Source organism: Staurois parvus, unplaced genomic scaffold (genome assembly GCF_062004578.1).
Source record: "Staurois parvus isolate SC_StPar_1 unplaced genomic scaffold, SC_StPar_1.0 ptg000061l, whole genome shotgun sequence".
Taxonomy (NCBI): Eukaryota; Metazoa; Chordata; class Amphibia; order Anura; family Ranidae; genus Staurois; species Staurois parvus.
The window spans coordinates 2,865,682-2,890,191 of record NW_028317857.1 but is presented as its reverse complement, the minus strand read 5'-3'; the positions used below and the strand labels follow the sequence as shown (position 1 = coordinate 2,890,191).

The 24,510-nt window shown below is 40.2% G+C and overlaps 1 protein-coding gene across 1 annotated transcript in view; it reads left to right on the top strand.

The window, feature by feature from the left end:
- Window positions 1-19,532, top strand: part of KIF5B (kinesin family member 5B) — a 96,264-nt gene extending 76,732 nt beyond the window's left edge. Inside the window, exons 19-26 of the mRNA XM_089668686.1 lie at window positions 14-123; window positions 7,473-7,574; window positions 9,273-9,333; window positions 9,454-9,525; window positions 9,614-9,718; window positions 9,827-10,043; window positions 11,002-11,135; window positions 14,866-19,532. Of these exons, the coding sequence (XP_089524812.1) occupies window positions 14-123; window positions 7,473-7,574; window positions 9,273-9,333; window positions 9,454-9,525; window positions 9,614-9,718; window positions 9,827-10,043; window positions 11,002-11,129 (795 nt within the window). The 3' untranslated portion in view covers window positions 11,130-11,135; window positions 14,866-19,532. The remainder of the gene's footprint in view (window positions 1-13; window positions 124-7,472; window positions 7,575-9,272; window positions 9,334-9,453; window positions 9,526-9,613; window positions 9,719-9,826; window positions 10,044-11,001; window positions 11,136-14,865) is intronic.
- The last annotated feature ends 4,978 nt before the right edge of the window (window positions 19,533-24,510 follow it).

Genomic DNA, 24,510 nt, shown 5'->3' with positions numbered 1-24,510 from the left:
TTTCCTCACTTAGCATGCTGTGGAGCAGCAGATTCAGAGTCATCGGGAAAGCCACCAGAAACAGCTGAGCAGTCTGAGAGATGAGATTGAGAACAAGGAGAAGCTGATCACAGACCTTCAAGAGTAAGTGCTCCTCTTCCTGTTGGGGTAACCCAAGGTTCTCTCCTTGGGCCCCTCCTTTTCTCTCTCTACACCTCCTCCCTGGGCCAATTGATAACCTCCCATGGCTTCCAGTACCACTTGTACACTGACGACACTCAGATCTCTCTACACCCCAGCTCACCCCCAGTCTCCTCATGTATCACAAATCTGCTGAGCGACATATCAGTATGTATGTCACACCACTTCCTCAAACTCAGTCTTTCTAGAACAGCTTGTAATATTTCCTTCCCCCCAATCCCCCACTCATAACTTTTTCATCAAGATCAACAGCACAATCATTGGTCCTTCCCCACATGCCAGGGTACTAGGTGTAATCCTAGACTCTGACCTCTCCTTTGGGTCCTACATTCAATCACTGGCTCAATCCTGCCGCCTCAACCTCCACAACATTTCCAGAATTCGCCATTTCCTGACTAACAGCACCACAAAACAACTTATCCACGCCTTGGTTACTGCAACTCCCTCCTCACTGGCCTACCTTTATACAGGCTATTCCCCCTTCAGTCTGTTATGAATGTTACTGCTAGACTTATACACCTTACCAATTAGGGTTGCCACCTCATCACAGTAATTGGTTAGTATATTGAATTTTATCCGTTGGGCTAGGGTAAGCCAGTGAAGGGATTGGCACAGAGAGGCAGCAGTCGCTGATCGGTTGGTAATAGGGTAGCTACCTCATCTGTTTTAAAACGGAACACATTAATTACAAAGGTTCTGAGGCTAATGTATTACAGATAAGGCACTTAGTGAGTTAAATTACCTCAATAAGCCACAGAGCCTGTGTAATTTGTGTTCTGTTTTAGCTACCCTATTGCCAATCGATCAGCGACTGCTGCCCCTCTGTGCCAATCCCTTCGCTGGCTTCCCCTAGCCCAACGGATAAAATTCAGAATACTAACCAATTACGTGCAAAGCCATCCACAACATTGCTACATCACCAACCTCATCTGCAGATATCATCCAAATCGTCTGCTCTGCTCCTCCCAAGACATATTGCTCTGTAGCTCCCTCCATCTCCTCCTCCCATGCTTTCCTTCAGAACCTCTCCCATCCTCTGGAACTCCCTACCCCAGTATGTCAGTCAGCCCCCACCCTGTTCACCTTTAGGTGTTCTTTGAAAACTCACTTATTCAGGGAAGCCTACCCCACCACCACTTAAGAACTGTACCTGAGTCACCTCCATCAGATCATCTCCTGCAGCTATCAACTTTTATACCACCTCCCACTTCCTTTAGATTGTAAGCTCTATGAGCAGGGCCCTCCTATTCCTTCTGTATTGAATTGTAGTGTAATTGTACTGTCCCCCTTTCTATTGTAAATTGCTGCACAAACTGTTGGCGCTTTATAAATCCTGTATTATAATAACTACTCTGTGACTGACCAGATCCTCCTGGAGAAATCATTTCACTTTGCTCTGTTCCTGGTTAAGCAAATGGGAACCTGTAATACAAGTCTTTTTTTTTTTTTTTTCTTTTTTTTTTTGTAAGATACACATCTTGTTTCCAAGCATCATCTTAAATTACAGCAGATAAAATAAATATTGAACACATCACTATTTTACTCAGTAAATATATTTGTAATGGTGCTATTGATATTAAAAACAAATAAGTTCAAAATTTAAGTTATGTGTAATAAAATGGAACGACAGAGGGAAAAAGTATTGAACACATGAAGAAAGGGAGGTGCAAAAAGGCATGGAAAGCCAAGACACCAGCTGAAACCTATCAGTAATTATAAAGCAATCCTGCCCCTTGTCAGTGCAAGTTAAGTTAATATCAGCTGGTTCAGTCTCAACTGATGTCCTATAAAAAGCTGTCTCTTTACCAAGATGTCACACAAGAAACATCTCATGATGTGTAAAAGCAAAGAGCTCTCTCGTGGCCTTTGCAACCTTATTGTTACAAAACATGCTGATGGCATTGGTTACAGAAGGATTTATAAACTTCTGAATGTTCCAGTGAGCACTGTTGGGGCAGTAATCAGGGGGTGGAAAGAACATAATTTCTCCATAAACTGGCAACGAACAGGTGCTCCTCACAAGGTTTCTAACAGAGTGAAAAGAATTATCAGAAGAGTTGTCCAGGAGCCAAGGACCACTTGTGGAGAGCTTCAGAGAGAACTGGAATTAGCCAGTAAAATTGTGTCAAAGAAAACAATAAGTAATGCACTCAACCGCCATGGCCTGTATGCACACTCACCACACAACTCCATTGCTGAAGAAACAGCATGTTGAAGCTCATTTAAGGTTTGCTGCAAAACATTTCGACAAGCCTGTGATATACTGGGAGAATATAGTCTGGTTAGATGAAACCAAAATTGAACTCTTTAGATGACATAATACACACCATGTTTGGAGGTCAAATGGCACTGCACATCACCCCAAAAACACCATAACGACAGTGAAGTTTGAAGGTGGGAACATCATGGTGTGGGGCGGTTTTTCAGCATACGGTACTGGCAAACTTCATATCATTGAAGGAAGAATGAATGGAAAAATGGACCAAGACATTCTTGATAAAACTCTGCTGCCATCTACCAGGATGATGAAGATGAAATGAGGGTGGATATTTCTGCAAGACAATGATCCCAAACACAAAGCCAAGGAAACTCTCAATTGGCTTAAAAGAAAAGGAACTAAAGCTGCTAGAATGGCCCAGCCAATCACCTGACTTGAAACCAATAGAAAATCAATGGAAAGAACTGAAGATCAGATTTCATAGAAGAGGCCCACGGAACCTTCAAGATTTGAAGACTGTGTGGAATAATGGGCCAGAATCACACCTGAGCAATGCATTTGACTAGTTCATACAGCAGGTGTCTAAATTTCATGTCAGTAGCACCTTTAGAAATCTATTTACTGAGTAAAATAGTGACATGTTCAATACTTATTTTACTCGCTGTATATATGGTCTTTGAACAGACTTGTTTTTCTATTGCTTATAAATGATGTGCTCCCTGTATTTTGTAGTACTTAAATCTTCCACTTTCTCAGTGTTGATCTATTCGTGTGCTCAGACTAATTGCAAGCAAGACGAAAATATAACTTACTGTACATTTTACGACTGCAACCAATAACTGCAGCAAATGTATGGCTAAAACTTGTTTGGTCATAGTTCTCATGTGGGTCAGAGGAGTGCACTTACTTTTTTGCTCTCCCGTGACCAAGAACCAGCCAACAGTGGGCTACAGTCTGCAATTGGGTGATGTCACAGAGCCGCTGCAAATTCTGGATGTATCCTGACAATGTTGAGATCCACTCAGATACCTTACAGGCAGCTGGCTCAGCCTTTCTTCATGCGCCTCTGAGAGCCTGAGGCAGCTGGTCCCGCCCCCTACACAGCCCCGGTGCTCCTGTGCCGGAGGGGCAAATCGCAGATTGGTGACTGACAGTCCAGAGGGGCCCGAGAAATGAGCGATCAGTGGTTATGTAACCACTCAGATCTCTTGCTTAGAGCCAGCAGCACAGCTGCAGCTATATAGGTGAGAGTGTATGTTTTATTTTTTTTACTTCTACACTTTTCCTTTTAACCACTTGCCCTCCACATGATTTACCCCCCTTCCTGACTAGGCCATTTTTTGAGTTACTTTAACTGACCCTTGCGCGGTCATGCAACGCTGCACCCAAATGAAATTTGTCATTTTTTCCTACAAATAGAGATTTCTTTCGGTGGCATTTGATCTCCTTTTGCGGTTTTATTCTTTGCGCTATAAATTTTTAAAAAAAAGTCTGACAATTTTTAGAAAAAAAACTATATTTTTGACTTTTTGCTATAAAAAATATCTAGTAAAAAAATTGTAAAAATCTAATTTCGTCATAAATTTATGCTAAATTGTATTCTGCTACATGACTTTGCTAAAAAAAAAACAAAAAAAAAAACCCAATACGTGTAAATTAATTGGTTTACGTGAAATTTACAAATGGCAGTCTATATATTGGAATTTTGTTTTTAAATTTTTACTAGTAATGGCGGTAATCAGAGACTTATAGCAGGACTGCAGCGGGCATTCTGACACTGGGGGGGAACTGACTTGGTGTCACTGACATCCCTAGTGACACCAATACAGTAATCAGTGCTAATAAAAAGCATTGACACTGTACTAATGGCACTGGGCAGGAAGGGGTTAACATGAGGGCGATCAAAGGGTTAACTGTGTGGTGTGTGTGCCATTATACATGGTGTTCTGTGTGTGTGCTTCACAGCAAGCACACTGCTTTTTATGACTGTGTTATGCAGGGGGAGAACTGTATTGTTTACAAACTGTTCTTACCCCTGTGAAAGATGATCGGCATTCACCGGGCGCCGATAAGTAATCACCAGCCGGGTCCTGATGATTGACAGCCGAGGTTTCGACCGGCGGTGCTGGTAGGGCGTGCATGCGCCCCCTACCCAGAACTGTGAAATCACGTATATATACATGTGATTTTGCACACCCGTGCCGCTGTGTTGCAGTCCTTCTGATATAGGGCAGACGGGAAATGGTTAAATCATAAAGCCGCAAAGATCTCTAAACAGCATCTCATTCTGTTAATTCAGTGTTTCGAAAATCCATCAGATGTTAATAAATTCATATCCCATGGAATGGACCTCTTCGCTATAAATAGCATTGCTCAGTAAAGTTCAACCAACTCTGGATTTTAATGCGGCCAACATTTTTAACTCTGCAATTATTGAGCAGGGCAGCTAATCGCACTCCAGACATACAAGGGGGAGTTTCTATGGAACTCTGTATAAAATTCATTCGTGAAAATATGGAATGACAAGCTTATAAAAATGGAAAAGTTGCATAAAATATTACTTTTAGCTTAACTGTTAAAATTAAATATGAAAATGTGTACTCCTAGAATGTACACCGAGGTTTCTTTGTGAATTAAACTCATCATTTTGATGTACTGATGCTTTGCAGCAATCTTTTAAGAAACTGGTAGTGTTTACTGATACCTGGAGTTTGTTCTCTCTCTGTAGTGTCGGTTTAGAAAAGTTAAAATTACAACTTTTCTAAACTGTATGCCCTACATGTATGTTAAGAATATTTCTTTTTTTTCAGGTGTATTATGTATGAGAAAAGGGTTAAGTAGGCATTTCCAGTATGTATAGGGATGTCACTCCATCCATTTCCAGTATGTATAGGGATGTCACTCTATCCATTTCCAGTATGTATAGGGATGTCACTCTATCCATTTCCAGTATGTATAGGGATGTCACTCCATCCATTTTCAGTATGTATAGGTATGTCACTCCATCCATTTCCAGCATGTATAGGGATGTCACTCTATCCATTTCCAGTATGTATAGGGATGTCCATCCATTTCCAGTATGTATAGGGATGTCATTCCATCCATTTCCAGTATGTATAGGGATGTCACTCCATCCATTTCCAGTATGTATAGGGATGTCACTCCATCCATTTCCAGTATGTATAGGGATGTCACTCCATCCATTTCCAGTATGTATAGGGATGTCACTCCATCCATTTCCAGTATGTATAGGGATGTCCATCCATTTCCAGTATGTATAGGGATGTCCATCCATTTCCAGTATGTATAGGGATGTCCATCCATTTCCAGTATGTATAGGGATGTCACTCCATCCATTTCCAGTATGTATAGGGATGTCACTCCATCCATTTCCAATATGTATAGGTATGTCCCTCCATCCATTTCCAGTATGTATAGGGATGTCACTCTATCCATTTCCAGTATGTATAGGGATGTCCATCCATTTCCAGTATGTATAGGGATGTCCATCCATTTCCAGTATGTATATGGATGTCATTCCATCCATTTCCAGTATGTATAGGGATGTCACTCCATCCATTTCCAATATGTATAGGGATGTCACTCCATCCATTTCCAGTATGTATAGGGATGTCACTCCATCCATTTCCAGTATGTATAGGGATGTCACTCCATCCATTTCCAGTATGTATAGGGATGTCACTCCATCCATTTCCAGTATGTATAGGGATGTCCATCCATTTCCAGTATGTATAGGGATGTCACTCCATCCATTTCCAGTATGTATAGGGATGTCACTCCATCCATTTCCAGTATGTATAGGGATGTCACTCCATCCATTTCCAGTATGTATAGGGATGTCACTCCATCCATTTCCAGTATGTATAGGGATGTCACTCCATCCATTTCCAGTATGTATAGGGATGTCCATCCATCCATTTCCAGTATGTATAGGGATGTCCATCCATCCATTTCCAGTATGTATAGGGATGTCCATCCATCCATTTCCAGTATGTATAGGGATGTCCATCCATCCATTTCCAGTATGTATAGGGATGTCCATCCATCCATTTCCAGTATGTATAGGGATGTCCCTCCATCCATTTCCAGTATGTATAGGGATGTCACTCCATCCATTTCCTGTATGTATAGGGATGTCCATCCATCCATTTCCAGTATGTATAGGGATGTCCATCCATCCATTTCCAGTATGTATAGGGATGTCCATCCATCCATTTCCAGTATGTATAGGGATGTCCCTCCATCCATTTCCAGTATGTATAGGGATGTCACTCCATCCATTTCCAGTATGTATAGGGATGTCACTCCATCCATTTCCAGTATGTATAGGGATGTCACTCCATCCATTTCCAGTATGTATAGGGATGTCCATCCATCCATTTCCAGTATGTATAGGGATGTCCATCCATCCATTTCCAGTATGTATAGGGATGTCCATCCATCCATTTCCAGTATGTATAGGGATGTCCATCCATCCATTTCCAGTATGTATAGGGATGTCCCTCCATCCATTTCCAGTATGTATAGGGATGTCCCTCCATCCATTTCCAGTATGTATAGGGATGGCACTCCATCCATTTCCAGTATGTATAGGGATGGCACTCCATCCATTTCCAGTATGTATAGGGATGGCACTCCATCCATTTCCAGTATGTATAGGGATGGCACTCCATCCATTTCCAGTATGTATAGGGATGGCACTCCATCCATTTCCAGTATGTATAGGGATGTCACTCCATCCATTTCCAGTATGTATAGGGATGTCACTCCATCCATTTCCAGTATGTATAGGGATGTCACTCCATCCATTTCCAGTATGTATAGGGATGTCACTCCATCCATGGGTAATCCTGGAAGAACACATCACTGTGTACTCTCCTGCTGACCTGGGTGAAGTGTCATACCACCCTTCGGTCACAGTGCATCGAACTGTATTGTGATATGCTGTTTAGCGCATATATAACAAGTGCTAATTTAAATTGATCTATTGAAATATGTTAACAAAACATGGACAATACTAATTATTTTAATAAGTTTCCATTGTTTCTTGCAGCCAAAACCAGAAGATGATGCTGGAGCAGGAACGACTTCGAGTGGAGCATGAAAAACTAAAATATGCAGACCAGGAGAAGAGTAAGAAACTCCATGACCTCACGTAAGTAGATGTTAAGTAAAGCAATCAGTATCCTGCAGATATTTTTTTCATCAAGTACACTGATGTGTGAAGTCCCATACACATAAGAAAATTGTACGAAGATTTCCGTACGAGGAACGATTGGTCGATTATCTGCTGGTAAGTATAGTGCTTTTGACAGCCGATTCTGACTGGTCGGATGGGGAAAAAAAATCGAAAGTGCAAGCTAGAAATTTTTTATCATACGTGAATACAACTTCTGATTTTCACTCAATGTAGCATGGAAATCAAATAGAAAAAACGCGTATGAACAGAAGCAGAGATAGACCCGGAAGAAGGTGGCAACGAAAATAGACATTGTACGCAAGAAAGAATGTTTGCCAACGTAGGCCAGGAATTTTCATACACGTTAATACCATTGTTGGTTACATCGTGATATGCACCTTTGTGGAGAATTGGAAGATTAGTCGTCTGATATTTCATAGTGTGTACTAGGCTTTAGGGATGGGTAGTACATAGTTGATTTTCAGATTCTGCAAATGATGCCTGAAATAAGATGTTTGCAGTGAAGTTTTCAGATATAATGGCTGTTTGGGATTGCTTGAAGTGGTTCTCCAGTGGTTTCCCCCCCCCCCCAAAAAAAAAATTAAGTCAGCAGCTGCTAACTTTTAATATAAGGACATTTACTTGTCCAGATATCCAGCGCTGTCCTTACCCGAGCCGATTCTTCAATCCGCTTAGGGTCCAGGAGCCGGCATCTTAACTAAGGAAAACCAGCAGTGAAGCCTTGCGGCTTCACAGACTGTTTCCCAGTGCACATGCATGAGCCACGCTGTATATTGTGAATGATCAGCAGCCTTCTGGGACCTGTGACAAGTCCCAGAAGGCTATGGGGAAAGAAGGGGGGCCAACTTCTGCTCGGATAGCTGAGGCGATCTGATCAGAGGTGGGAGTGGGTACCTGTCAAACCAGAGACTTACTCTACCCCCCCCCCCCCTAAAAAAGTGCCAGATGTTGAGGAGGAGGTGGTTAGAATGCAAATAAGTGGAAATGTCCCTTTGGGTGAAGGTCAACTTTAAGATAATATTGGGAGTAGTACTTCTCCTTTACCTAGAATGCTTGGTAAACATGCCACACTCTTCTGCAGCAGAAGAAGACCAGTCTAATATACCTGCATCTTTGTAGATCATAAACTGAGATTCACTTATGATAGGATAAGTGGAGTGGCAGTTTGAGAGGCACCGACTAAAGTGGTTTGGGGATTTTCCCTTATGGGGTGGACCCAGAATATACTGGTGTGATTTTTAGTCCCCAACAGGTCCTGGGGTACTTGGGAAGAGGAGGTCTGTGGCAGTGAGTTTCTTCTGCCTTCTGTTCAGGATTAAGTGACTGGAAAAAATAAATGGCTCCTTCTAAACGTTAGAATTTTTTTAGCCTTTAAAATTGGTTACAAAAAGAATTCTAATAGTTATGTGAGTGTGGCTGGCACACACCCCAGGCCTGTAAACTGTCCAGATACTTTTTTTTCCACAACTTGCCTCATCTGGGATAGGTACAAATGTGCTAAGAAAAGTGAACAGTTGTTGGGTTTATTGAAGGGTTAAAATTGTATGTGCGTCTTGATACCTTGCAATACCTAAATGCAGTTCTCTCGGTCCACATTCAGACCTTTTCCTTGGTGATTGCCAGTTTTTCTAATGTGCTGCACCATTTCCTCAGGGTAATGCAAGATAGAAGAGAACAAGCACGGCAGGATCTGAAGGGACTGGAAGAGACAGTGGTGAGTAAATCTTTCAATGAATACATACGTTGCTGTTTCATTCTACTACTTGTGTTTTTGTTTTTTTTTAAAAAACAAAACAAAAAAAAAACCCAATCATGTACTCATGTATTATTGTAGGCAAAAGAGCTTCAAACACTGCACAATCTCAGGAAGCTGTTTGTTCAAGATTTGACTACTAGAGTGAAAAAGGTATGTCTCAGTCTGCTATATGTAATGTCTTTACATAGTCCTTTGCTCTGGCGACCCCCTATGACTTAACAGGGTGTTTTCTCTGTAGAGTGCAGAAATGGACTCTGATGACACAGGGGGAAGTGCTGCACAGAAGCAAAAGATATCCTTTCTTGAGAACAACCTGGAGCAGCTCACAAAAGTCCACAAACAGGTATGCAACATTTCCCCTAAATTGATTTGTCCATAGCATTATGCGAATCAGTAAAAATGAAGGTAGGTGTGTGTGTTATATATATATATTTTTATTATTGTTTTGTAGTTGGTACGTGATAATGCAGATCTTCGCTGCGAGCTTCCAAAGCTGGAGAAACGACTTAGAGCTACAGCTGAGCGAGTTAAGGCCTTGGAGTCTGCTCTAAAAGAAGCCAAAGAAAATGCATCCCGCGATAGGAAACGCTATCAGCAAGAGGTGGATCGCATCAAGGAGGCCGTAAGGTCCAAAAACATGGCTAGAAGAGGACATTCAGCACAGATTGGTAAACACAATGCACATACTTGTTGCTATTATTGGAACTATGTAACAAACTTTGGAATCATGAGTCACCATTGTAAACAGAACTTGCACATTGGCAAAAAGTCTGTCAAGCTCATAGATCACATTATTGGTCCCTTTTTAAGTGACTGGCAGCCTCAATGATCAGTAATGAGTCCTGGAACGATTTAGGGGGCTTCCTAAATTTGGCGTTCTCTGCAGAAGAGATTTTGTTTATAGAGCACAGTTTCAAAACTACCTTGGCACTCAGACAAGATGACTAAACATATGTGCAGACACATATTTACTTGAAAAGGACTGGTCCTAAACAAAACATGCATTGATAACCTCTCCTAAAAAAGCTAGATACTTGTCTAGCTAGCAGTTCCACGTATTTTATTTACTTTTCAATTTGTGATCCAGAACAAATATGCAGAGAAGACCTTTTTACCAACTTTCCTATTTAGAAACTTGTTCAAGGTCAGTCAGAACATTTTGAGGTCAGTATAAGCAACTAGAATTTTCTGACTAGCAATGGCATACCACATATTTCTATTGTAAATGCACTTAGAAATGGTGTATCCTTAGTCTGAAGCTTACTAGTGAACAAAAGATTGTACCATCTGAAAAACAAGACCTACCTGTATTGGCTCCAGAAAGCTACATTTAAAATGGAAAAGGCTTTATTACAATATTAAAACAATCAAACTGCATCAAAGTACAACCTCCTCCCTTCACATGGCCATGTGCTATGCAAAATATCTAGCTAAATATTTATAACAGGTCAAAGAGTTGATAAGTCACACCAGCAATCAATACAAAGTATAGCATTTCTAAGTTCTTGGGTTTAGATGGCCTTTAACAGGACAAAGTTCAATCTAAAATGTCTGAGACTGTTGTAAAAACTTACCTTACTTTTACAATGATTCACCTACTAACAATCCATTATTTTTCCTTTTTAGCTAAACCCATCCGTCCTGGACAGCACCCAGCTGCCTCTCCAACACATCCAAACGCAATCCGTGGGGGAGCCGTGTTCCCTCAGAATAGTCAGCCATTGTCTGTCCGTGGAGGAAGTACTAAACCCTGACAAAATGTAAGCTTTAATGATCGTTTCTTTCTCTGAGAACATTACTGATAGTTTGTATTCAGAGTTCTTTTTTTGTTCTGCATTAAAGCAGAACTACACCCTGCTATCCTTTACAGTCAAAGAAGCAGCCATCTTATCATCTGATTGATCTGTAGTTGTCATTGTACTGCAATGCCCAAGTTTCCAAATGGTCAGTCCGCCCTTGGCTACATGTGATCAGTTTTGACACCAGCCATTTGATGGCTTGGCGGTTCAGTTGAGAGTACAAATAAGTGTGACAGTTATCATTCATGCCATACCTTTTAACATAACTATTTTGAGCAAAACTGTCACAATGATTCCCACAGTGATGTAGACACAGCTTGGCTTACAGTGGCCCTCCTGATCCGTTGGAGTGACTAGCTCCTGCTCATGTGCACGAGAGATGTCATGTCGTGCCAGTCAATTAAGATGGCCGGAAACCAGCACACAGGAGATGCTGGTGCTGGAGAGGAACCATTGGAAAAAGAGTATTGATACCTTTTAGTTTTGCTTAAAAGTGAAACTTTACCCATAGTAACTTGATTAAAAAAAAGTTCTTTCGCAAGGAACATACATTCCATATAAATAACTCCGCTACCAAAATTAGTGTGTGCTGTACATTGCCTCCAGCATTTTTCTGTTTCCTCTTGCTGGAGGCTGCCATTTTTGCTGAAGCCCAGAGCCTCTGAGCAGCATTAAATCTTTAGGCTGTCAGCAGATCAGCCTCTAAAAATTTGGCACAGTGCCAAAAAATAGCATGTGCAGAGCAGGGTGAGACCGTTTTATTCCTACATTTTAAACCGTATAGGCATCTATTTTTAATATGTTACATGGCTATACCTGCAAAAGGAGCCAGCCTGAAGTGATCTAGCAGGAGTTAATTTTCTGACTAAAGTTCTTCTTTAAATCGATGGGTTTTTTTCCATTGTAAAGCTAAGAACTATTCTGTATTCCCTAAGGTTAACCTATCAATGAACAGTTAGAGTTACAAGGGAAGAACCATCTACTGTTACTCCCACAACCACTCAGATCGAAGCAAGTAGTTAAAAATGGCAGTTAGTGAAGGTTTGAATTTGATTCATTGCCATAAATTGATAATACAATGAGAGGATTGGTCAATACCCTGCTGAATTGTCCACTTGTTTCTTATATCTCTTATGTATCCGCAAATACCTAGCATTTCTTTTCTGGAAAGTGGAGGTATGAGGAGCCAGACTCAGCAGAGAGAACATTACCATGTTGTAACATTGTGGTTGACATTTTGAATGTGCCAGATTTACACTGCATTTTGCATGCCCCAAATTTACCTAATAAAAAGGATTAGTATCTGCTTCCTTCCCTACACTTCCCATGGATTGTGCTTGTTGACAGGTCGGTGGCGCTGCACTCTCTATACGGCCTAAGCTGCCCTTTTTTTTGTTTTGTATCTGAAATATTTTTTCTGCCTCTTTCTTGTTTCCATAATTCTTTACTGTTTCCATTGGCCCAGCCCATTTTCCAAATGTCAGCTGTTGCCAAGAATGACATTTACCTACTGGAGATTCAAATTATACAGCTGCTAAATAGCTGCTAGAATTAGTTTTAGGACAGAAGCTGCACGTGCAGGGTGGTCTGAAGTCTGTCTCTATTAAAGTTTAGATCAATTAAAATTTTAAAAAAATCACTCTCTGTTATACATAGACGCTCTGAATGTTGGTGTGCAGTTGTGTTAGTTGTACAGTACAGGACACAGGATTTTTAGTCTTTAACCGTGACTCATATGTGGCTACCTTTTTAGATGGTTAGACACTGGCAAAAAAGAAAGCTGTGGAACATCTATATAACCCCTCCTACTGCCAACTAGTTTAAGGCTCGTTTCCTTAGTTGATGACTCTCCCCTCTACTGAAAGAATGCTTACCCCTTTTTTATGGAGAATTTTTTTTTTTTTTTGAAGATGTATTGGTTCTCCTATCAACCTTTCCTGACTGCACCACAGTCACTGTGCTTCTGCATTTTCCAGGTCGGTTGACTTCAGTTGATCCTGCTTTGGCACTCACCTTGGCACAAGGTCACTAGCACAGACTCAACACATGTCTCCAGGAAGGTGGAGAGCCTTCCTCTGGGAACTCCCCACTGACTCTACTGCCACTCAGCCACTCTTCTGCTAAAGAGGATTTTTCTACCAATCCAATGTCATGGGCATTTTGTTCTCCCTCTTTTGGGTCGATTTTTTTACTTTTTCTTGTCTGCAGACACAGTGCCTGAGGAGGTAGACAAGGGGCTGCCACCATCTCTCTTTGCCCGTTAGATTTAACCACACACCATGGAGTCACCAGAGCAGCATGTAAGCCTTCCTTTGCAGTATTAGGTTCATTACCTATCTAGCAGAAGGACATGGTGTTTGTTTTTTTTATATAATTTTTAAAAAAGTGGATACAATTGAATAATAATACATTCTGGTGGCTGTGCATTTATGGTCAAGATTCTGTGAACTATATGGATATATAAATATATGTTGATGAATCTGAGTAAAGGATGATAATGTCTGGCCTTTCATGTGATCTTTATTGGCATTATATAATTTATGGCAAAGCCTGAGTATTCACTATACTGGAATCAGTTGATAGACTACATCCATATTTGGAACTCATAATATGTCCACCTTTTAGACTCTGTGCGCTGTGAATTTGCATTTTCTTTTTTTCTCCATAGCTTGATTGATAAACACATAGCAGCAGAAGCATGAGACAGTGAACTTTATTATGACATGATATATGTGGCATTTAATCATGAGTGCTGGTACAGAGTAGGTTTTTACCAGTGAAGCCCTTTTTGTTTGCTTTTTAAAATCGAGATGGAGGGCATTCTGGTGATTCATACTGCACCAAACTGGCTCAGAAGGACATGGTACTCAGACTCCTGGCAGACTCTGGGACCTTCTGTCCCAAGGGCCAGTGCATCTTGTATCTTTCTTCTTGGTTATTGGCTTTAACGGCTTAGGCCTAGGTACTTAGGAACAGGGGCTTATCACATTCGGTCATCCCTACACTCTTGAAGTCTAGGAAGTCAGCTTATCAGAAAGTTTACCATTACACCTGGAAAACCTATTTTGAGTGGTGTGAGGCTAGGAAGCCCCATCTTAAGGAGTCCTTTCTACAGTCCGGTCTTCACTGGCATCTGGAGTTGAGTACCATCAAAGGACAAATTTGGCCTTGGCCATTCTTTTTCAGAGACCATCAGTCAGTCATTTCTTAGTTGAGGTATTTGTGTAGAATGTAGCACACATCTCCACCTTTGTCTGCTCCCCTGTTTTTTCTTGGGACCTTTTGAGATCACCTCTGCGTGAAGGGTCCCTGAGTTACTGGGCTGACCTTGTAAAGAGCCTTTCCTAGTGTTACACAAAGACCAGGTTGTCCTGAGGCCTGAAGCCTCTCTTCATCCTAAGCTGGTTTCCTCCTTCCATCTCAACCAGAACATTGTGTGCTTGCAATGTTTTGAAAGACAAAAACTGGGTAATAGGCATATTTTGCAGAGATGTACTGAATGTTTTTGTGTTATAAAACTGTAGACAAAATAAGAAGGATATAGTATATAATACATTAATATGAGCTTTGTTTCTTTGTATCATGAGGTTAATGAGTAATACAATTTAAGTTTTTAGTTTTAGATGACAAGTCTTTCCACAGAACAGCAGTACACATTTATACTTATTTCTGTTTTTCTTCCGTGTTTCAGATGGTGAAGGATCATTGAAGTACTGATCAGAATGACAACAGTGCCCGACGGCCATTTTTGGGGTTCATTTACCTTTTGGGATTGTAGGATTGTTTTTTTTTTTTTTCCAATTGTAATTTATATCTGGCCTGTACAGCTCTTCCTTTTATTCCCAACAAATTTTCTTTTTTTGGGCAAATTTGTAATGATTTGCAGCAAAACTAGAGTGCAATTTTGATGTCTTTGCATACAACATGTAATTTAAGGTATATAGCTCCATCTATTGCACAGTTTGTTATCCATGTCTTAAACTTAGTCTGCACTGTGCCAAGTCTGAATGTATGTTGCTGGTCGAGTAGAACCTAGATAGGTCTCTGTAAATCTTTCGTCTTGGGGACATGGAGCAAACATTAACGGTTTATTACACTTCAGGTTAACCTGTTTAATTGTATAACACTACTGCTTTATTATACAGCAGCAGTAGAGAGCTTTCTGAAGTGACTTCATTAATGGCGATGCTAAGATATGGCACTGTCGCATTGTACAGTGTACTGCAGTGTCTGGCTATAAAAGTGTGCTTTACACCAAGCTGCCACCAATCCAGCTAGCATAAAATCTAAATTTCTGGTTCCTATGAGGCTGCTCTACTGTTATCCAGTGGAATAGCCAGTTGCCATGCTGTCTTCGGGTTTAAATAATGTATAGTAATGACATACAGGAATAAAACTTTTATACATGACAATAGGGATTCATTGTTGAAAAACATTGACTGTCCTATAGCAAGCATTAATGTGTCACAACTGCTGTGAAAACATTCTGCTTCGTTCTGTTAATAAATGTGTATGGGATTATCATGAGCTATTTAATCATTTTACTGTAATATGCAGCTTGCACTGGCAGTTAAGGTGTTTTTTGGTTCTGTTTTTTTATGTTTTATATTATACTATTTTTTTCTGTATTCATCTAATACCACTTGTAAGTGTCCAGCTCAGCTAAGAGATCAAACATTCCTTGCAACGGTGGTTTTCTGGAATAATGTATGTATACTCAATGGGAAGCAGCAGTTAATCAGTAAAAACATGTTTTACAGCAGGACCTCCGAATTACTAAACAAGTAAGAGCAAACTGGATTTTATGCTCTTTTAGGAATTTAATGTTTTTTTTTTTGTTTTTTTTTTATAGCTTAGATGTGGTTATGGGAATGTGTTTTTTGATGTTTTACGGGAACGTCGCAAAGGTTTTATGACGAATCTGCATCTCTGTACTCTTCTGGAAGACTGGGAACATGGAAGAGGGCTCTCTGTCATCTTTATGGACTGTAACAGAGTTAGGCCTTCTCTGTTATACAATAACGTTTTGGGTAGGAAATGCCCATTGGAATTAAACTGTTCATAAGGCCATTGTACAGAGCCAAGTCTGGATCATCTCCTGATAGCATTTTGGAAAAAACTAAGTGTGTCAGTACAATGGTTTTGGCATGTTGTTTGTTTTTTTTTTTTTTTTCCTTTCTGCGGATCACAGGAAAGGTGACTTTGGTACAGTTACAAGATGTGACACTGTTGCACATAGTGGTTAGTCAGGTTTCATATTAAAACAAGTAAAGAGATTGGATGTGATGGACAACACCACCCTTGCTCTCATTTCCATAAAGCAGAAGATTTTTCATGTTGTGTAGAGAGGGCTAGGGGTTCCGATCACCGCCTGTGGCCATGTTTAGTAAATATAGTTGGCACTTTTTTTTGAAAATAATAGAATGTCTATTAAAAAAAACTTTGCACTGGAAGGAGTATGTAGGCTGCCATTGCAGTCATCTTGTTATTCCTTTTGAAAATCCAGAAGATATAAGTTGTCTGGTTAGGACCCAGCTAGTCACAGCCAGACAATCTAGTCACTAGCATGCAGAAAGTAAAGCATAAACTGGTAATATTTATTCCAGGACATTGGCTCAAAGTTAAGAAGCTACTGAATCAGGATGCCAGCCAGCTTCGGTTGCCATACATACTTTTCTCAGTAAGCGTTCAGTATATTGCCTTTTTCTATTTTGTAGATAGTTTGTTTTTTTTTTAGTTTAGGGAGTTAATGTCATTAGTTATGCACTCTACCTCTTTACAGATTGAGATTACCATGACTAGTTTTTAGTTTTTATTTTTTTTCCCCCCCATTTTCAAATCTATTGCACAACTTTTAAAAACAAGCCATTTGTAAGAGTCAAGGGCAGATGTAACCACTATCTCCAATGAAAGTAAATTCATTGCTTACATATAATGCAGTTATCCAGTATACTAGGTGGCTTGTGGCTCACTTAGCAAACTGACATACTGCATTGTCCTAAATATTGTTTTGGCTCATAGTCTTCTGCTGTTTTAGATATTTAAATGGCATTTCTTGTAATGACTAGGATAGTTGGCTCAGGTTATAGGGCTTGCTGCCTGTTCATGGTGGTCTGGTATTCTATTTTTGTTATAAGCTTTGCCTGGTCATTTGCAGTAGGTGCATGATAGTGTGAGCTGCAGTAATGTTAATAGATCATGCAGGCCATAAATACATATACTTGACTTATAGGCGGCTTTAAGTACCCATAGCTGTCCATCACTGGTAAGTTTTAGAATTCTATTTAAATACCTCCTTTTAATGTGTACACTCCCTATCTGTAAGTTATAACTGCAAGATTGGTTCTGAGGACAGCAGGACATCTCATGGTAACTCCAATTGTGTGAGTACTGATCTTCTGTAAGATTGATTCAACTCTAAACACTAAGCCGCTCTGGGTTATTGAGATCGGTTTCTGTCCATTGGTACAGTGTGTGAATGGTCATTGGAGTTGTAAAGTGCACCTGTCACTGTAAAAGCATTCATGTTGTGCTGAAAACAAATATATGGAAAACGTTTGTAAGTAGAACATTTGGGTCAGTGTTGGGGCTTCTAGGCTGTGAATATAAAGAGCTACCTTTTTTATAGGTCTGTTTCTCAACCCTGGCCTTCAAAACTATGTAACTGTGCTTTTTTTTTTTTCCCTGTTCCTTTCACAGGATTCAAGTTTCCCCAACTTTTAATGGTGTCATGCCATGTCTAAGTGCCATTGAACTTCAGTTTAGGCCTACTTACCCTGCAACATTTTATTTCTGCTGTCAGAATCTTTGCATTTTTTTTTTCTATTAAGTCTCTCGGTCATCCTGTGGATAAAATCAGGACACTACTTTGTCCAAAATACCTGGAGATTACAGAAACAAACACTCTCCCCACCACAGTGTACATGTCCACACACACATAGCGCCCAATATCTGTCATTAGAATAGTAATTTTTTTTCCCTACTTCTATGGATTAGCCGCTAGACATTAGAAGATGATCTCATTTGGGTTCTTTATTCATTCCTCTGTTTAGGAGCTCTATAATGCACAGCTATTGGTATACATTGCTTATTTCAGGAACACTAGACTAGCCTATGTGGCTGTTCATATTGAAACTATCCCATACAAGCTTACAAAGTGTCCTTTGTGCCAGCTGGGAGATGTTCAGGGTGTGTTTGCTGGATGGAAAGATTTGAGCTGTCTACAGGATTCCATATGACAACAAGCAAAAGTTCAATGTTCCCAGTAGGGTACAGCTTTTATTTCAAACGGCCGCACAAGCTTTTATTACTGGATGTTTAAAAAAAAAACAAATGTACTTGATGATGCTTTTAATTTAATGCATATATGCTTGTAGGAAGAGGGTAGAACATACACTGTCATGTGTCCCTGAAGGAGAAGGGTTCAGCAATGCTGGCATAGGCAACAGGTGCACTTTAGCAGAGACCTGCCTCACACCATATGCATCACACTAACAGGAAGCAGAATATTTTCCACTGTTATCTACTCTTTGTTTTAACAGATCTTCATGATATCAGATTTTAATTTTCTGTGTCAAGAATACAAAATGCTTGAAATAAACATTAGTCTGAAGCTTACACAAGAATTAGTATATTTTCTCTTTGCCTTCGCTAAAACTAGCCTATTTTATATGTTAACTTCTAGCCAGGATAAAAATGACCAGAAACTGTACTTAATAGGTTATGTACGTCCTGGTTCATTCTATGATTGTGAGCTACTGTAATCCCACATTAAAAAGTGCAAAGTGGTCCCCAGCAGGGAATGTAAATGTGTGGCAAATGGCACATTGCATGGAAGGGGCTTGTCCACTGTTGGATCCATTAGGCTGCTGCAATAATGGGTCAAGCAGGGCTTTTTCAGTATAGGTCCAAAACTCAGTCTAATTGTTTTTACAAAATTGTGCACCCTCCGATAAGAATCAGGCATAGATAAATTCACATCACTTCCTAAAGATTGTGTGGTTTGTCTTACGTTCTCTGTTAACTGCTGTCAGGTTTTTTTTTATAACTTTCAGCAAACCATTTTCTACATAAAACACTTTTCGTTTGTTCTCCTTTTCTTATGTTTGCCAGGCACATGTGTGGGGGGGATAGTAAAGCATCCTATTTATTCTTGATTATCAACTAAGTTATTTGCATTATTTAAAAGCTATAGACTATTACTGGTCATCATGAGAAAATAAAACCAGTAAGATGTCTCAGCCATGTAATTCCAATACATCAACTCACATCAACTTTTAAAACACCATTTACGTCAGACTCTCTGCATGCTGTAAATGTATTTGTGTTCAAAATAAAAAAAAGAAAAAAATTTGAAAAGGTGTTTACATTTTTTTTTTAAGAGGTGTAGAATGTTTTGTTGCATTTTTTTATGAGATTTGAGAGGTTGAACTGGTATAGAAAAGTCTTTTTTTTCCTCTTTAGCCTAGAATTCTCAAAGGTTTGTGAACAACTTACCATTGCACCATATGAGCTTGTTGGTCATCCCAATGCAAAACTAAGCAAAAACACCCTTCTGAGAAGACCTTCCACAAATTTTTGGAGTGTGTCTGGGAATTTTTGCCCATTCATGAAAAAAAATAAAAAAATTGTGTGGTCGGGTACTGGCTTTCGATGAGAAAATCTGGCTTGCAGTCGATATCCTGATGCATGTTAAAGGTGTTCAGGAGGATTACAGTCATGGCTCTATGCTAGCCACTCAAGTTCCTCCACAGCACACTCATCACACCATGTCTTTATGGACCAGGCTCATGTAATACAGGAACAGAAAAGGACATTCCCCAAAATATTTTGTCAAGGTTGGAAGTATACAACTGTCTAAAGCAGCAATGGGCAAACTACGGCCCGCGGGCCGTATACGGCCCGGCGGACCTTTTAATCCGGCCCACCTTTTAATCCGGCCCGCGGAGCTAGGCTCCTCTCACAGTCCTCCCTGAAGACCGGTGTAGCATGAAAATCTGTCTCCTATGAGGATCTGTCCCCCTCGACGTATCTGCGCATGTGCCGGAGATCGCCGATCGGCTGCTAATGCCTGAAACTGGCAAATGCGCAGATACGTCGAGGGGGACAGAGCCTCATAGGAGACAGATTTTCATGCTACACCGGAACGGCGTGAGAGGAACGCGCGGAGCAAAGGTAAGTGAATTGACACAGGGGGGACTTGGGGACTTAATATGGGGGATGAATTACTATGGGGGAATATTACTATACTTACTATGGATGACACATACACATCATTCATCTACTCTTGGTCCGGCCCCCGGGTCCAATATATGAACCCATTGCGGCCCTCAAGTCAAAAAGTTTGCCCACCCCTGGTCTAAAGTGTGGTTTGTATGCTGCTGCACTAACAGTGCTCTTTATTGAATATGCCTGAAATCTGTAATTTGGAGTGGAGTCCACATACTTTTGGCAATATGCTGTAAGTGTAATGTTCAGGTGTCCGCAAACATTTGACCATACAGGGTAACTGTTAGGCTACACTCTGGCAATTGGATGGGGGGAATAGTTTGCTGCATTTAATGATGGCTGAATGCCACCTCCGGATGCACAGAAACACTGTGCAATGGCTGCATACAGGCTGGACGATTGACTGAAGCCATTTTGGGTGCGACATAAACGCAGACCCTGGACACACACTGTTAGCATCCATAGTCCGTCAGAGGCTGTATTAGAATGTACGATGGATATAAAAATGGTCTGATTTTTTTTTTTTTACATTTCAAAAAATCCTGCCAAGAAAATCACTTCAGATTTTTTTCCACCTTTAACGTGACCTATTATCTGTGCAGTTCAAATAAACAAATTGTTTAGCGGCGAAAATAAAATGATGTGGTTGCATAGGTGTACACACTCTCTTATAATTAGGGATGTGACTGTGTTCAGAATTAACCAATCACATTCAAACTTATATTAAATAGTAGTGAGCACACACCGGCTATCAGTGTATGTGACTCTAATTAAGCCTACATACAGTGGGTATAGAAAATCACCCCTTTTAAATATCATTTAGTTGCTTTGCAGCCTGGAATGAAGATAGTTTTATCCAACTGTGCTTAATCCAGGTGAAAGGTATAACATTAACATGTCAGAAAAAAATTAAAACAAATTCAGAAACTGGATCACCATGTTGGAAAAAAAGATACCCCCCCCCCCCTCCTAAAAATGACTTGTAAACTCAATGTGAAGCTCTTCACCTTCTCAATGGCCCACAAAGCCATTTGACTTTCACCTGTGGTTAGCTGTGGTCATTTTGATTAGCTCAGCATGAAAAGAGCTTTCCTGGAGCATTTCAGTCCCTGATAGTGCAACTGAAGCAAACCATCAACTATAGGTGGCAAAGCACTGTCAAAAAGGATAAAGTTGTGGACAGGCACAAGTCAATAGTTACATACAAAAAAAAATTAAAAGGCTTTATCAATGCCTAGAAGCACACTGACGTCTATTATTAAGAAGTGGAAAGTATTTGGTACAATACAGACCCACCCTGGATCAGGACATCCCTCCTAACTGAATGAAAGAGCCAGGAGGAAACTGGTCAGAGAGGCTACCAAGAGGCCTACAGCAATTCTAAAGCAGTTGCAGGATTTTATGACAGTGTTCATTGTGTGGATGTGACAACAATCTGACAAATTATCCACAGATGTTGCTTATATGGGAGGATTGCAAGAAAAAGCCACTCCTCGAGAGAGGCCACATGCAGTCACGACTGAGCTTTGCCAAAGCGCACCTTGAAGATTGTGCGGCCATATGGAAAAAGGTGTTCTGGTCAGATGAGACTAACCTTGAATGATTTGGCCTGAACACTATTCGATATGTCTTGTGGAAATCCAATACAGCTCACCATCCAAATACCACCATTCCTACAATAAAACTTGGAGGTGGCTAGATGTTCAAAGCTACTAGAGACATATCCCAACAGACTAAAGGCTGTAATTAAAGCAGGTGGTTCAACAAAATACTGACACAAAGGGGGTGATATTTTTTTCCAACTCAGTGCTTCTGTTTTTGAATTTTGCGCTGAGTAAATACAGCTGGATAAAACAAAAACTGTGTCTGTCTTCATTTCAGGCTGCAAAACAACAAAATGTGATTATTTTAAAGGGATGTGATTTCTATACCTGCAGTAAAGTTCAGTTATTCTTGGATTTTTCTGACATTTACTCAGTTGCCTCTTACAGAAAAAGCCACGATCTGCAAAGAACTTACAAAGCATCAAAGTCATCTCATAGTTGGGAGGCATCAATCAGGAGAAGGTACAAAAAATTTCCAAGGCATTAGATATACCATGGTGAAGATGGTCATCGACTAGTGGAGAAAATATTGCTCAATAGTGATATTACTAAGAACTAGATGTTCCTCCAAAATTGATTTGAAAAGGAAAAAAAAAAGGAAACTGGCAGGCTGCCCAGAGGCCTACAGCAATGTTAAAGGAGTTACAGGAATTTCTGGCTAGTACTGGCTGTATGCTATATGTGACACATGTATTCTTCACATAGTTACATAGTCTGGCTGAAAAATGACAAGTCCATCCAGTTCAACCATAAAAAAAAAAGTTATAATCCTATACCCACAGTTGATCCAGAGGAAGGCAAAAAAAACCCAGCAAAGCATGATCCAATTTGCTCCTGCTAGGAAAAAAATTCCTTCCTCATCCTCCAAGAGGCAATCGGATATTCCTTGGATCAACTTTACCTATAAATGTTAGTATCCAGGTATATTCTGTGTATCTAAGAAAGAATCCAGGCCTTTTTTGAAGCAATCCACTGAGCTGGCCAGAACCAACTTTTGAGGGGTCTATTCCACATTTCACAGCTCTCACTGTCTGGACTGTGGGGTAGGGTGGCAAGACAGAAGCCTTTTCTTACTAATAAAACCATCCAGGTTAAGTATATAATGCAAAAACCTAAATCAAGTCTGCCAAAAGCATGTGGGAAAATATGTTATGGTCTGATAAGGCCAAAGTTGAACTTGGTCACAATCCCAAAATGTAAGTTTGGCGCAACACTGCCATCACCAAAACAACACCATACCCACAGTATAGAATGGTGGTGGCAGCATTATGCTTTGGGTCTATTCTTAAGCTGGATGCAGAGTTTTAGTCAAGGTGGAGGGACATTTGAACAGTATCAAATATCAGTCAGTTTGGCACAAAACCTTTAGGCCTCTGCTAAGAAGATGAAGAGAAGTCTCACCTTTCAGCATGGGAACACCCCAAAGCATAACCCCAATTCAACAAAAGAATGGCTTCATCAGAAGATATTCACCAAATATTTGGAATGGCCCAGCCAGAGCCCAGACCTGAATCCAATTGAAAATCTGTGGGGTGACCTGAAGAGGGCTGTGCACAGGAGAAGCCTCACAAACTGACAGTTTTGGAGCTCTTTTGCAAGGAAGGGTAGGCAAAGATTTGTAAGGCAAGATGTGCCATGCTGATAGACTCATACAAGAAAAAAACTGAATGCTGTTAGAAAATCTAAATGTGCTTCAAAGAAGTTTTAGTTTAAGGGTGTGCCTATTTGTGCAACCACGTTAGTGAATGGTTTTTTATTTTTTCGCCCTCTGTTTATTTTTTCAATCTCTGTTTTTAATTGAATTGCACAAATTATAGGTCACAGTGAAGATTGAAAAAAATTTAGAAGTGATTTATTTTGCTCCACTTTTTTACACCTGAAAAACCTGGCGTTTTTACAGGGGTGTGTAGACTCTTTATATCCACTGTAATCGCTCAGAGGCAGCACCAGCCATTGATTTGTAAGGAGTATCAGCTGCTGTTTGCACATAGTGCACCCCTTGGTGTATAGCAGGAAGGATATGAGCCACAGGAATCCTTTGCATTTTTAATATGTTCATAATTTTGGAAAAAATAAACACTAATGGGGCCATAGATGGTACTTTAACTATGGGCTTCTCATTCTGTACAATTGGTCACCAGCTAAATCTTGCCAAATCAATAATAATTCATTTTCTCATTAACATATTTACTCATTTACATACTAATACAATATAAGTTGAGCATCTCCTCGGACTCACTCAGAAATGCTCAAAGACCATTATTTTAAACCATTTCCTTCTTGTAAAGGTCTTTGGAAAACTAACGTTGTGTGTGAAAGTTTTGAGCCCCCTTTTGGTGACCCCTGATTGGGGGAATATTATTCTGAGAACAAATGTCAGGAATTACAGTGCATTCATAAAGTATTCAGATCCCCTTCTTTTTTCAATTTTATTTTGTTGCAGCCTGATACTACAGTTGTTTAAATTAATTTTTTCTAATCAATCTACACTCAGTACCCGATAA